Source organism: Pelecanus crispus, chromosome 1 (assembly GCF_030463565.1).
Source record: "Pelecanus crispus isolate bPelCri1 chromosome 1, bPelCri1.pri, whole genome shotgun sequence".
NCBI lineage: Eukaryota > Metazoa > Chordata > Aves > Pelecaniformes > Pelecanidae > Pelecanus > Pelecanus crispus.
In genome coordinates, this window is record NC_134643.1 from 23,100,435 (window position 1) to 23,114,555 (window position 14,121).

General features: G+C 41.8%; 1 protein-coding gene across 1 annotated transcript in view; it reads right to left on the reverse strand.

Annotated features, from left to right (window-relative positions):
* The window catches only part of IL17REL (interleukin 17 receptor E like), a 47,816-nt gene extending 40,865 nt beyond the window's left edge, over window positions 1–6,951 (reverse strand). The window contains exon 1 of the mRNA XM_075727726.1: window positions 6,850–6,951. Coding sequence (XP_075583841.1) covers window positions 6,850–6,951 — 102 coding nt within the window. The remainder of the gene's footprint in view (window positions 1–6,849) is intronic.
* Window positions 6,952–14,121: the final 7,170 nt, after the last annotated feature.

The window sequence follows — 14,121 nt, forward strand, 5'->3', positions numbered from 1 at the left end:
ATCTGTCTTGGAGTTGATATATAAAACCTAGGGATCTTTTGTGGGGATGATGGTAATGCACTACATAGAACTTCAAATGTGGGTGCCTGGTGTGAACAGCCTGGTAGCCACAGCATGGCGGACAGGAATTCATGGCTCCCAGAAATAAAATGATTTTCAGTCAGAGACAGGACAAAACTCCTTTCTTAGGTCTAAATTACCTACCTATCTGGAAGTGAGGCCTAGCTTCTCAACACTAAGCCAAAAAGGCAGGAGAGTATCCAAAGCTATCCTTAGAAAGAAAAGTTTTAAAACCTCTTTTTGGTCTCTCTCACTTTTTATCATCCTTGGTTCTCTCCCACGCACAGGCATTCTGGCAAGAGAGGAAGAACAGGACAGTATAAACAAACATGACAAAGTAACAGGTACAGCATTGCCAGCTCCAGTAAATGTACAAATTAAAATAATCCTAGACCTTACTGCAAGAATTCCAGCTAGGTCGCACCACATGGTCTCATTAAAGTTATTACCGTTCCTAAAAAATTTGCCCTGCCTAGATTTGCTCAAATTACAAGTAGCTTTCCAACTGCATAGCAGTCAGACAGCAATATTCTGCAGCTGTGGAAAGCACCAACTCCCAAATCTCAATATTCACCACTGAGCTTCGGGTCCAAATGGAGCTGAAGGGTATCTTCCCTGCCTAAGATCGGGGCTGAGAGAGATTTGTAAGCTAAAATTTGCTCCCAATAATAAAGCTCAGCTGCTCCCATCTCCTGCTGAGCTTGCTTATATACCCCTTCTGGTTTTTTTAATATCTACCTCCTGCTACAGGTACTGATTGCATATACTTATGCTGACGTCTCATGGTGGTGAAGCTTCTAGCACTGCCTTGTGTTTCAGTTTCAGGTCACCTTGTCAGGTCCAGTTCCAACATCTGTTAATTTTGTGCCCACAACTTTCAAGACTGTCTGTAGTGCCTATGCTCTTGCTACTCAGTGGCTTATTTCTTTCCAGCCCTTGTAAGCTTTTTCCAGAGTTCTTGAGGAAGGGAGAATTGAGAAAGAAAAAAAACAAGAGCTACCGTTGCATTTTTTGCAAGTTCTGAATTGCAGAGCTTTCTCCATCACCTCTCCTGAAAGATGTGGTGGTAGATGCTCTAACAATGAGGAACACTGGAGAGTTTTCCAAGTTCCTGTTTGTACCTGTCACTGGTTATTTTCTTCCCAGGGGGTGAGGAAATGGGATGGCATGCAACCAGTGGCATAAGACACAGCAGGAAACACGGAAGCTAAGTGTCTCATGTCATTGCTAAGCTATTTTTGACCCTAAAAACAAATGTAAAATACAGTCCAAGAGATAAGTCACCTAAACTTGCTAAACTGCAGCTCTCCTGACTACCAGCAGAGAAGGCAAGCGATGATATTGTATTGGGTGTGCGTGGCCAGGTTTTGGGAGCTGGGGGGGCTACAGGGGTGCCTTCTGTGAGAAGCTGCTAGGAGCTTCCCCTATGTCCAATACAGCCAATGCCAGTCGGCTCCAAGAAGGATCCACCGCTGGCCAAGGCTGAGCCCATCAGTGACAGTGGTAGTGCCTCTGTGATAACATATTTAAGAATGGGAGGAAAAAAAAAAAAGGGGGGGGGCACAACTGCAGCTGGGGAGAGGAATAAGAATATGTGAGAGAAACAACTCTGCAGACACCAAGGGCAGTGAAGAAGGAGGGGCAGGAGGTGCTCCAGGCGCCAGAGCAGAGATTCCCCTGCAGCCCCTGGTGCAGCCCATGGTGAGGCAGCTGTGCCCCCGCAGCCCATGGAGCTCCACGGGGGAGCAGAGATCCACCTGCAGCCCGGGGAGGACCCCATGCTGGAGCAGGTGGATGTGCCCGGAGGAGGCTGTGACCCCCTGGGAAGTCTGCACTGGAGCAGGCTCCTGGCAGGACCTGTGGACCCTGTGGAGAGAGGAGCCCAGGCTGGAGCAGGTTTGCTGGCAGGACTTGTGACCCCGTGGGGGACCCACGCTGGAGCAGTCTGCTCCTGCAGGACTGCACCCCATGGAAGGGACCCACGCTGGAGTAGTTCATGAAGAACTGTAGCCCATGGGAAGGACTCATGTTGGAGAAGTTCATGGAGGTCTGTCTCTCATGGGAGGGACCCCACGCTGGAGCAGGGGAAGAGTGTGAGGAGTCCTGCCCTGAGGAGGAAGGAGCAGCAGAGACAACGTGTGATGAACTGACCCCAACCCCCATTCCCCGTCCCTCTGCACAGGGGGAAGAGGTAGAGAAAATTGGGATTGAAGTTGAGCCCAGGAAGAAGGGAGGGCTGAGGGGAAGTTGTTTTAAGATTTAGTTTTTATTTCTCATTACTATACTCTGATTTGACTGGTAATAAATTAAACTGATTTCCCCAAGTTGAGTCTGTTTTGCCCGTGACGGTTATTGCTCACTGATCTCTCCCTGCCCTTATCTCAACGCATGAGCTTTTTGTTATACTTTCTCCCCCCTGCCCAGGTGAGAAGGGGAGTGATAGAGCAGCTTTGGTGGGCACCTAGCATCCAGCCAGGGTCAACCACCACAGTCTTTCTTGGCACCTAACGTGGGACTCAAGCAATTCGAGGTAACAATAGTAATTGGGAGAGGTAATGGGCAAAACATGGACTGAACAATGTCAGAGAATAGAATGATCATGGGGAATTTCGGTTGTTATGATTGTGGTGAAGGGATGAGGGGTGGATTGTGTGTAAATCGTCCACTTTCGTTCGGTGTTGTGATGATTTTATTTTCATTGTGGTGTGGGGATTTTTTTGTTGTTATTGTTGATGTAAGTGAAGTTTGTGAAGATTGTGTGATAAATGTGGATTTTTAATGATAATTCTTAAATATGTGATTCACAGAGGTGAGGGGTGGAAACAGATATCTAAGCAAATGGGTTAATATCACTCTAATATAGTGACTCAACATGATTGAGCCCCTTAAGTATGACTGCTTTGACTAATGAGTACTTAACACTTAATTATAGTATTCAAAGCACTTAATTAAAACACATAATTAAGGCACATCACACAGGAAGGTCAGCACTATTTTGTACTTGTGAAAACTGGAGAAAGGAAATTACCTGAATAGGGCCACACAAGTGAGTCAATGACAGGCAGGGATGCAAAACCCAGACTTTCTATCTAGGGCATGTTCTCGTGGATTGTACTGCATTTCAGCAAATATTAGCAGAGGATATGTTTTATATTTTTATGCATCTCCTCCAGTCATCAGTTATATTGACACATACACAAAAAAGTCTTTGGTGAATCATCTTCCTATGTTGGGACTTCACTCTGTATCTCTCTCACACTCACTCTGAGGAAGCCAGGTGTCTGATCAGTCTCTTTAGACATTTTCCATGTCTAAAACCAGTTTTTCAAACAGATTTTAGAGAGCAACTGAATTATGTCACCTAGATTATCATGTTCTTTTTTAGAGGCTTGGGATCACTTTTAAAATACTAATTGCTTACCTTAATAATGAACAAGGAATGCCAATTTATGTCAGCTGAGTTAGTGTCCTAAGGGCTATATTATATCACTGGTTTTGCAGTGTGTAGTATTCAGCAAGAATGGACTGATCCATGGCATAAATATCCAGTAATGAAACACCACATACTTCACTATAAATAGCATGAACAGGCAGCAGCTATATCAAGAATTTGCTGCCAATAACCTTTATAATTGCAGGGAAATCCCAGATTCAGTTTAGGGTTTCCTTCTCTATCCATGGACTTTGGAAATGTTATTAAATTTAATGGCAGACAATACAAATACTATTTCATACTTTCCTTAAGAGTTTTTTTTTAAATGTAGTGCTCTTGATCTTTACCAGCTGTTGAGTCAAATTTGGCGTAAGCCCTTTTCTTTGTGTACAGCCTGCAAACAACGTGGATCGTAAAATGAGTGGGGTGCAAACCCAATTTCAATTGCAGGCTGGGATTCCCCTATGCTTTTACAGGGAAACTTGGTTGATAGCCATGTTTGCTATTGGGTGAGGCATGGAGACCCAGCCCATTTTATTTAACCTTTGAATACCAGAATATCATGTGAGCTCTAAAGCCAAGCCATTAAAATAAGGAAGGAGAAATAAATCATAATACATAATAAAAGGTTGGTTGTTCCTTTGCCATCACTCAACCCACAATTGTATATTTTCATGCTGTTTAAATTTTCATGTAATACTTACACAAACATCCAATGTTCTTTTGTTTTTTCCTTTCTTGTACTGAACAGAAGTACAGTTTGTGGTATAGTAATGAAATCTGGATATTGCCTTATACAGGGCAATGCAAGGATGTCTTGCTGAACACTCATGGTAAACTAAGAATGATTCATAAAGTTGTAGTAAGATCCAAAATCTAAACAGTTCAGTGTGAAGGGTTTTTAAGTCACATACCTCAAAAGTTATGTCACTATTTGCCTCTTAAGTACAACCAATGCTTTACTCTGATAAGGAGTAGCCAAGGAGGTCAAAACTGCTTACAAATATTCAAGGGACATAGCCACCTTAAAATCTAGTCTGCTGGTCAAACTCAACAGTTTCAGTTATTAAACCTGCTCAAAACCTGACAATACCCACAGTTTGAAAAATGCAAATTAATTGTTTTTCCTTCCCCTATTACTTTATGAAGAACACACAACCTCAGGGTTGACTCTGCAGAAGAGAAATCTGCTATACAAACTTATAGGAAAATATCATAAAGAAAAAAAAAATTCTGTAATACTCACTTGTAGCAATAGAAGCTACAGAAGACTTCTGATAGTTTTAAAATTACAACATCTCATTGTCACATTAAGCAAATTGTTAGAAAAAAATGGCACTGATTCTCTACTTTGTGATCTCATGCTATAGCAGAAGGCAGCACAAATATAGACAAAGACAAATTGTAACCCTTGATTAGTGCCCCTATAAAGACCATTGAGTTATAAATAATGGAGAAGACAAACTGCTCCCTTTTAAACTAACTCAAGTAGGAATGGGATTGAGGCCACAAATTCTGGTCAGTTATGTAGGGAAATTGAAGTTACTTCCAAAGGAAAAGGAAGAAGTTTTCTCTAACAAGCTAGTCATGAGACTCTAAAGTTCATGTAGCTAAGATGCTTTGCACTAGATTGAAAATGCTACACTGGCAGAAATTTGTCCTGTTGAGATCATGATTTTTTCCAGTAAGAAAACTTTTTTGTCTTAAAAAGACATTCATGCATTCAAGATTCTACTGAATACAACTAGCAGAAACATTCATAGCGAACATGAACTGAATCCTATCTTTAACATCACAAATGATTGATTGATTCCATTATACTGGAAACAATCTATTTCCCCTGTAAATGAAAAAAAAAAAAAAATACACCTTTCTCAGTTATCCAGCCTTCAGTACTAGAAAAGTTGTACGACAAACCCTTGAAGGCAAAGAAAGGGATCCAGTCTACCAAACCTCCGGGTTGTATCTGTAACTAAGGCAATTGATCTAGTCAATCGGTCTTCTTAACACACATACCTAAGATATGATGGAGACAGATGCCCTTTAAGGTCCCCAGAGGTAAATCCTATCCCCTAGACTGAATGCCACTGAAAAAGGTTGCTATTGTTTTTTACACGCTGAGTCTGATAGGCATACACTCTTTGGAGGGATAAATTAAAACTGTAAATCATTTCTATTTTAAACTCTCATTGCAGCAGGCCAAGGAGCATAAATTATTTAAAATAGATGTGTGTTTGCATTCATAAACATAAGTACATAAAAATTCTTCAAAAGTGCTCAGGTACATCTAGAGATTAAGCTCTTATGAGTTTATTTCATTATTCTAAAAACATTATCTAAGTGGATATAGACTACAGAATTTGAATGCAGGCATATTAAACAACTTTAAATACAGAGATGGTTTGGTTTTTTTTTTCCCCATCCGTCTACTATTTTATAAGCAACTTTATTCCTGATATTTTTTAGGATACACGTATAAAATACAGAATAAGTTGCTGTAACATGTACTAAATATCTCGGTAGTACCACCACATTTAGACAGTCTTCAGCATGTCTCATTGCCTGCCCTAAGCACTGATATCTTCAAGCAGAAGTCTCTACAGACAGCCAAAGTCTTTCATGCCATCAGTTCCACTTCTCTGTAGCAAGTACACAGTTATCATCCTCTACCAAGACTGAAAGTCAGATTCCCTATTATTTTATCCTTTTTTAATTTATCTTTCAATTTAGTCTTACAGTTTTTGAATGCCAACAGAAGTAGAATATCTCCATACTGCCCCTTTGTGGGGATATTTGGAAACGTATAAAATTCAAAGCTATTAAAAAGGGTCACACTCCACTTTTATGCACATACATAAGTCATTAAATTTAATACTGCAGTTACATTCATCCCACAAAATGAAAAACAGGTTTTACTCTTTCTCAAACTTAATTCATTTATTCACAGGAAAGTCAGCGTTTCGTATACTCCTAACATAACAAGCAATTTCTGAACCCTCCCGTTCCTTCCTCCCTCATCTCTTTGGTACCACTGCTGTTGTAAAAACCAACTCTCCAAAGTAATGAATATGAACTAATGAAATTTATATGAAATTTTTTTTTCAAATACAAAAGACAGATTAAAAAAGGTACCAACAACAGTAGTTAGGAATCGTGTAAGATGCATTTTCTTATCCCCTTCCTAACAGTCATCTTAGCCACTTTGGATACAATTCAGAATGACAGGAATATAAAGTGAATATTCAGGAGAGCTGAAATATTTTTCCATTTTTGCTTTCTTGCTTTCCTTACAATTATTTTGGCAGCATACAACTACTATATTAATAGATAGCAAATAGGAACAAGTAAGAGATTACCTGAGAACATGAAAGTCCACATTCTTCAATCCTGGGAATAAGCTGACAATCAGAATTCCAAAACAGAATTATTAGAAGAATCTGAACATGAATACTTATCATCCTAAATTGGGGGGAAAAAAAGAAAAAGGCAAAACCTCAGAAGAAACCTTTTACTCTGACAATTCTTCCTCTCATGCCAAAACTTTAATATGAATTTTAGTCCCTCCCACAGTACCTCTGAGCTCCTCCCTCTAAAACTTTCCAAAGACAGAAAATTGCTAGTTGTGGGAAATATAAGGCATGTTCAACTCATTTCTTATGTTCTGTAGTGAAAAATGGGAAACATGAATTTCTGACAATCTCAGTAAAAGCCTTTTCCTTCTGGATTTCATCATGTCAGCTTTAGATCAGTTTTAGCAAATTTCTTTTCTGTAAATTCTATGTATAAATGGGAATTTTGTTTCTAGAGTGATGTACCAGGCAGGTTCACTGGACTCCAAATGCATTCTTATGTCTACTTATTTTCCTGCTTTTCTAATGCAGTGAACAAAAAGTAAAACAGATTTGCTGAGGTGGGTAGTCTTGGAATACTGGTTTCTTGTTTTTCATCAGCAGGAAAACAAGATTCTTTTACCCTAGAAATCTGTGCCTTGAACTTACTTCACTTGTTATTTAATTATATCAACAGAAGCCTCTTGTTCTATAGCCTATCTCTGGTTTTTGGATTTTCAACACACCAGGGAAGTATGCATGCTTTGCCAAAGAAGCTCAACACCACCAGCACTGAAAGCAGCGTACAAGTGAGTCACAACACCTCAATACCTGTTAGCATAACAAAATGCCCAGGAATGCCTTCCAGGTCTACCTTGCATAGTCCCACTACCCATCACAAGGAACAAGGATTCCAAAAAACACACTCTCTGGTTCATATGGAGGCTATATGTGGTGTGTTATGCCCATAGGTGGAATAGGGAGTTATTCCTCCATAGAGAGGGCTTGCTCACAACTAAAAGAGCTAATATTCCCATTGGGAATTGGGCAGTATAATTGGCGCATGCTATGTCTCTTGAAAACTATCATTTATGTAGAAGCATGTGAAATTTATATGGGCACTAGCTCTTAGGCTCCCTGCTCAAATGGGACTCTAACTCTTGATAATAATTCTTGAAAATAATTTCTTGATAACAGATTTCTTTTATTCCTTGTTCCTCACTACACCTTACCTATATTTTAATCAACATTTTTCTTGTATTTGATGTTTTTATTACTTCATCCCTGAAGAACAGATGATAGCAAATTATATACTACCCTGCTTCTACCAATGTTCCATCCATCTTAAGAATAAAGATTCTTAAAAAAAACCCTTAATAGGAAGGGCATCCTTTTGCACTTTGGTAATATAGACACTTCGTGCCCTAAAGCTTTATTAGAGCACTGGTCAAGGATATAGAAAAGCCAAAATCTAAACATTTCTCAGTCCAAGAAGGTTTGAGTCCAAATCTTGCACATTTCAGGATGGTAGCCTGGCTGCTCAGGCTCTTTTTAATAAAATGCAGAGGTAGACCCTAGAGTACAGAGCAAAATCCAGTATTTCCCATTCTCATTTTCTCTTGGGTCAAGTCTGATCTCTGGACCATCAGCCCAGGTCCCTTCTTCTTAATTGCTCTCTGGCTTCACAAATTTTGCATGCTTGGCTACACACTTGGCCCATTTCAAGAGAGATCACTAATATAGTTCCACCAGTGCCCAAGTGTGTTCAAGGAGCATTACATGGAAATAAAAGTTGGGATAGGTGTATCACCAGACATACCTAGGCAGGCAGACATGGATTTTGTGACTTGTTGCACAGGTGTTTAGGCACAGAGCTCAATACAGATTTCTACCTACCTATGTAAATATGGCTACATATTTACTGACTTTGTTGAGATTAACATATCAATGCCTAGGCTGGAAGGCGTGTCCCTGTCACATCCATGCTGGAGAAGTCCCAGCCTTCTTTGGAGCACAATAGCCACATTCACACTACATTTTGTAAGAGTATGCTGTGGTAGAGCACTACATACTTTCATGTCTCACCAACACAGGAGCATATATCTTGTTATTATTCCAGCTGTCTTGAGATGAAGGGCCATGGCCACCACAGTCCCATGGCTCCTCTTTTAACTTAGTGTGCGGTCATACCGCCTGCACCAGGCAACAGACATCTTGCCTCAGGACCACTCACATTAACCACAGGACAGCTGAGTGTTTATAACTTAACAGCTTCTGGTCATGTTGGGGAAGCTCCGGCATGGAGCTGTGTGGGGTGCTACTGTCATCACAACAAAATATTCACAATGATTCAGAACTACTTGGGAGCAGCACTTTTCCAGGACTGTGCCTACATCTCCTGTCCAGAGTGAGCCTGTGTGGCCAGGACAGGTACTCAGTGGAGGGTACCAGCAGGGCACATAAGTTCCACAGAGCCACAGGACAGGTTGGTGAAACAGGAGCTGCCCAAGTGCTCCTGTATCCAGCACGTTACTGCTTCATTGTCCAAAAACAATGGCTCCTTATTTCATCTGTGTGATCCAAGGAGACCCTCACTCTCTTCCCTCACCCTGTCCCTTTCCTACAAGAGTGACAAGTATTCAGCAACGATGGGAAACTTTGCAGTAGACAGCACCTTACGAGCATTGCCTACAACCTGTAGAAGCAGTCAAAACACACCCAGAACTGCAGGTAGAGGCTGGAAATGTCTTTCATGCGCAAGTCTGCAGTACAAGGGGCAAATGAAATGCTCGTTTGGATGCAAAAAGGCTGCTGTTTCACCTGGATCATGCTGTACTATAAGCAGGCACTTATAGCTAGAGCCAATGTTGATGAGATTGCACAGTTTTTGCAATTATCCTGCATTTGGGCCCCCTTTGGAAAATGCACCTTTCAAAATATGGCCTTAAGTAGAGGCAGGTCAGGTGCACCAGACACCTAGGGATTAAGTCCTACGTATGCAACTATTATTAAAATAATGTATACTGTATCTAGGCAGCAATGTCTAGTTAAGAAGTTATTTACTTCCAGGTAGAACTACTAGCCATACTATTGTGTCCAGTGATATTGCTTCCCTGCCAAAGTAAGCCAGTTTTTCCTGTGAGTAATCAAGAGTTACTCCTTGTATCTACTTCTCCTCTCACCACCCACAGTGCCAGGAAAAAGGCAGGAAAGGATGAAGCACTGCTGGAAGATTGTCCCTGCCCTCACCCTTCTCCCTCCAATACAAATACCCACATTAACACACTGGTCTGCTGAGTACTTTCAGTGGAGTGCACTGACCTAAACACACTCATTGCTGCTCCTCTGGACTGGTATCAGCAGTATTATATTCACTAATACACTCTGTGAAAATACAGGTTTTTACTTAGTACAATCAGGATCATTCTCAAAGACGATGACCTCTACTCAGCATGGGTTTTTTTTTCCTGTGTCTGATTAGTTTTAGTTTCTTCTGTCTCAGTTGCTCTTCTTCTCTTCAGATACTTGTTTTAATATCAAAACTGCATTTAATTTATGCTTTTCCTTTACATTTTTTCTGAATCTTCCCTTTTTGACTAAAGGATAATGCAAGGGTATGCCGAAGGCAAGAGCGTGTGCTTGATAGGTAGACATAGCTTTGGAGAGGGCAAACCTGGACTTAGTATCTGGTAAGACGGGGAAAACAAGAGGAAAGTGAGGATTTTGGACATTTGAGAAGAACCTGTGGGACTACACAAAACTCAGTAAAGAACGTGCAGTGGTAGGGGATCAGGGAGGAACAAAGGGAGAATAGACAGAAAAGAGCCAGCTGCGTCTAAACAGCGTCCAGTCAGTATGCCCATGACCAAGCTCTGAGCTTGATGGGCCCTGTCCATCCTTTCTTAACTATCTCTCTGTCATCTTACTCCACCCCACATGTGGGAGCACCATGAAGACAAGGTGCCAGCACTTGGAGGGGCAGGCGGGACTGCATTCAGTGCCAGGAACCGGAGTCAGCCCCGGGGCACAGGCACCCCTGGCTGGAGGCATCAGCAGCTGGAGCGGGTGGGGGTCTTAGCCGCAGCCACTGGGGTGGGAACAGTGTGTGTCCCAAAAAACAGCTACTGGAGAGGATGGACATGAATGAGTGGTGGCACCTCTGGGAAAATGTATTTAAGAAAGGACAAAACGCTGCATGGCAACGAGGAGTGAGGACAAAAAAGTGTGAGAACCACCACCCCTGTGACCATCAAGGTCAGAGAAGGAGAAGAGGAGGTGCTCCAGGCACCAGAGCAGAGATTGCCCTGCAGCCCATGGAGACACCACAGCAGAGCAGGTGTCCATGCTGCAGCCCATGGAGAGGACCATGGTGGAGCAGCTATTTCCCTGCAGCTTGTGGAAAGGGAAGGAGAAAAAGAGTGTGTACCAACCATACCCCTGCCATCCTCCCTGCACCACTTAGGGTGGGGTAGAGGAATCAGGACTGAAAGAGTGGAGTTCAGCTTGGGACAGGAGGGGAGGAAAGGTGTTGTGTTAAGGTTTGTTTCTCACTACCTGAATCTATGGTAACTGGAAATAAATTAATTTTCTCCAAGTCAAGTCTGTTTTTCCTGTGACAGTAACTGGTAAGCAACCTCCCTGTCTTTATTGCAACCCAAGAGCTTTTTTCTCCTATTGTATCCCCTTGTCCCACTGAGGAGGGGAGTGAACAGCTGGAGTTTGGCCCTTAGCTAAAGTTAACCCACCACAGGTGTCAGACAGGCAGAGGGTCCATGCTGGTATTTGTGAGGACCCACAAGCACAGGGTGCCTGTGAGACAAGTGTGTTTGCTAGCACACATCAAGCTGGACCAGCTGGCAAGTAGGAGACCTGTGGAGCAGGTAAGAGAGCTTGGGACCTAGGCAGGGGTACTGGACAGAGAAGCCATGCCGATGCTCAAGGGATCTGCAAATGTCCATGCGAATAGAGTGAGTGGTGGTGGGTGTGCTTTCACTGGTGAGCTTCAATCCTGATGAGCTGAAGAGGACAAGGGGACTTGGTTGTCTTCACTTACATGAGTCCTGGCAGTACTATATGTGGGTGCTGTTGAAGGCAGCGCATCCTCATGGCAGTGTGTGTAGCCAGCCACGTCAGTGTCCTCTGTGTGTGTGTTGTCTCTGGGACACACGATCAGCCTTGCTGCTGGCTGAACCTGCAAACAGAAAAGCAGCAGCTGCATCCATCAGCCTGAGACAGAGACCTCCGAGCCCCAGGACAGCCCAGGCTGCGCTCCAGCAGCCAGGCAGGAGGTACCCCCATCCCCAGAGCTGCTGCAGGGGCAGCCCCTTATAACACTTCCCATAACAGATATTTAGTACGATCAATAGTTTGAATTGGTATGTATACAATTATCTACAGGAAGGTTTTTTACTTACTAAGGGATTGCCAGTTGATGTTTTTTTTCATCTCCACAGAATCTGTGAACTGTTACTGTCTTTTCCATCCAGATCTGTTTCTATAAACAGTCTCAGGTATAAGCTGGCTAAGACAAGCTGAGCAATTCCTGCGGCTGAAGGGGCAGTGCTGCTCTTCCTCTGCACACTCCCAGCAGCACAAGTCCGACACTTCAGTAAGACAACTGATCTCTTTAAGCCTGCAAAAAGTGTAGCTGCCTGTATTCTGAGCGTTCCATACATAGGAAATTAGCTACAAATTACTGACTCATAGATCTATCACCTTCTGTGCCAGTCAGCTATGCTCAGTTTTTGCACTAATAGTGCTGCTAAATACTTAAGGGTTCTGTTTAAAATATTTCAAGTTAGTTAATGACAAATCATTTTCTTCAACATCATTTTATTCAAGTCTTGCACAGTTCTATTTATTTTTTTAAAAAACCAAAACAAACCAAACAACCCAGAAATAATCAAACCCTGCATTTGTTTCAAAGACTAAAGTGCTCTGAATGACTTCAGATGTATGGACAGAAAACAGTTCTATCACTTATCACCTTCTTGTCCATCGTTTCTGGATTGGGACAGGCATTCATAGATAAATATTTTTTATGCTTATCTATGTATTTGCAATATAGCTGAGCAAAATGACCTGCAGTATTTACTTATTTTCTCCCACTTGAAAATGTTTCCAGATATGTTTATTCCGTATACCTTCAGAGAGGAAAAAAGAAGCCATAAAAGCTCATTTCAGTTGGATTCTACTTGAAATTCAGCTTGAAAATACTTGTTATAGAGATGCATAGCATATGTAAGCCATCATCATTCAAGTATAAGCAAGTGCTCTTAGACTTTCAATGGCTGTAGCTGCTTAAGCTGCAAATTAGGCACTTTCTTCCTCAGAAAGGAATCTGAAGCCAAGTTAGAAACTAGGGCTTTCAGCGTGTATTAGGAGACTGCCTTAAAAGAAAAAGCTGGAAAGACTGGAGCCAGTTAGAAAAGTGAGGAAGCAAAGAAGGGTGGATATGATACAGACATACAATAAACTAGACAAAGCAACTTAAGACTTATACTGTGTTATTAGCATTTTACTCATAAAAATCCTGTTCATTACACTTACAGTTAAATATTTGCTAAATGGATACTAGCTGGTATTTTAGAAAAATAATGTAAAGGCCAGTTAAAAGAATGCATTATTTGAAAGGGAAGACATGCATGACCTATTTTCCAAAAATTTGCATCTTTTTATGCTTTGCTTTTATTAATAGGTGGGAAAAGTTTTGGATCTGGAATATTGTGTAGATTGTATGGGACAGCTGGGGAAATTGGTGTGCCCAAAGGATTTTGTCTGCACATCTTTTACTTTACATTTTTCCCTAGTTGAGAACTCTTGTACATTACAATGAACGTTTTTAATTTTTCCGTATCAACATTTTGTTTGTCATAGAGACCTTATCGCTTTTTGTTTGTCATAGAGACCTTATCGCTCTCTACAACCCCCTGAAAGGAGGTTGTAGTGAGGTGGGTGTTGGTCTCTTCTCCCAAGTAGCTAGTGATAGGACGAGAGGAAATGGGCTCAAGCTGCGCCAGGGGAGGTTTAGGTTGGAAATTAGGAAAAATTTCTTCACGGAAAGGGTGGTCAAGCATTGGAACAGGCTGCCCACAGAGGTGGTGGAGTCACCATCCCTGGAAGTGTTCAAAAAACGGGTAGATGTGGCACTTCGGGACATGGTTTAATCTAGTCTACCCTTGATTGGTTTAGAGTGGACTTGGTAGTGTAGGTTAATGGTTGGACTGGATGATCTTAAAGGTCTTTTCCAACCTAAACGATTCCATGATAATCTAAAGGTGCCATTGACTCTGCTTTTGG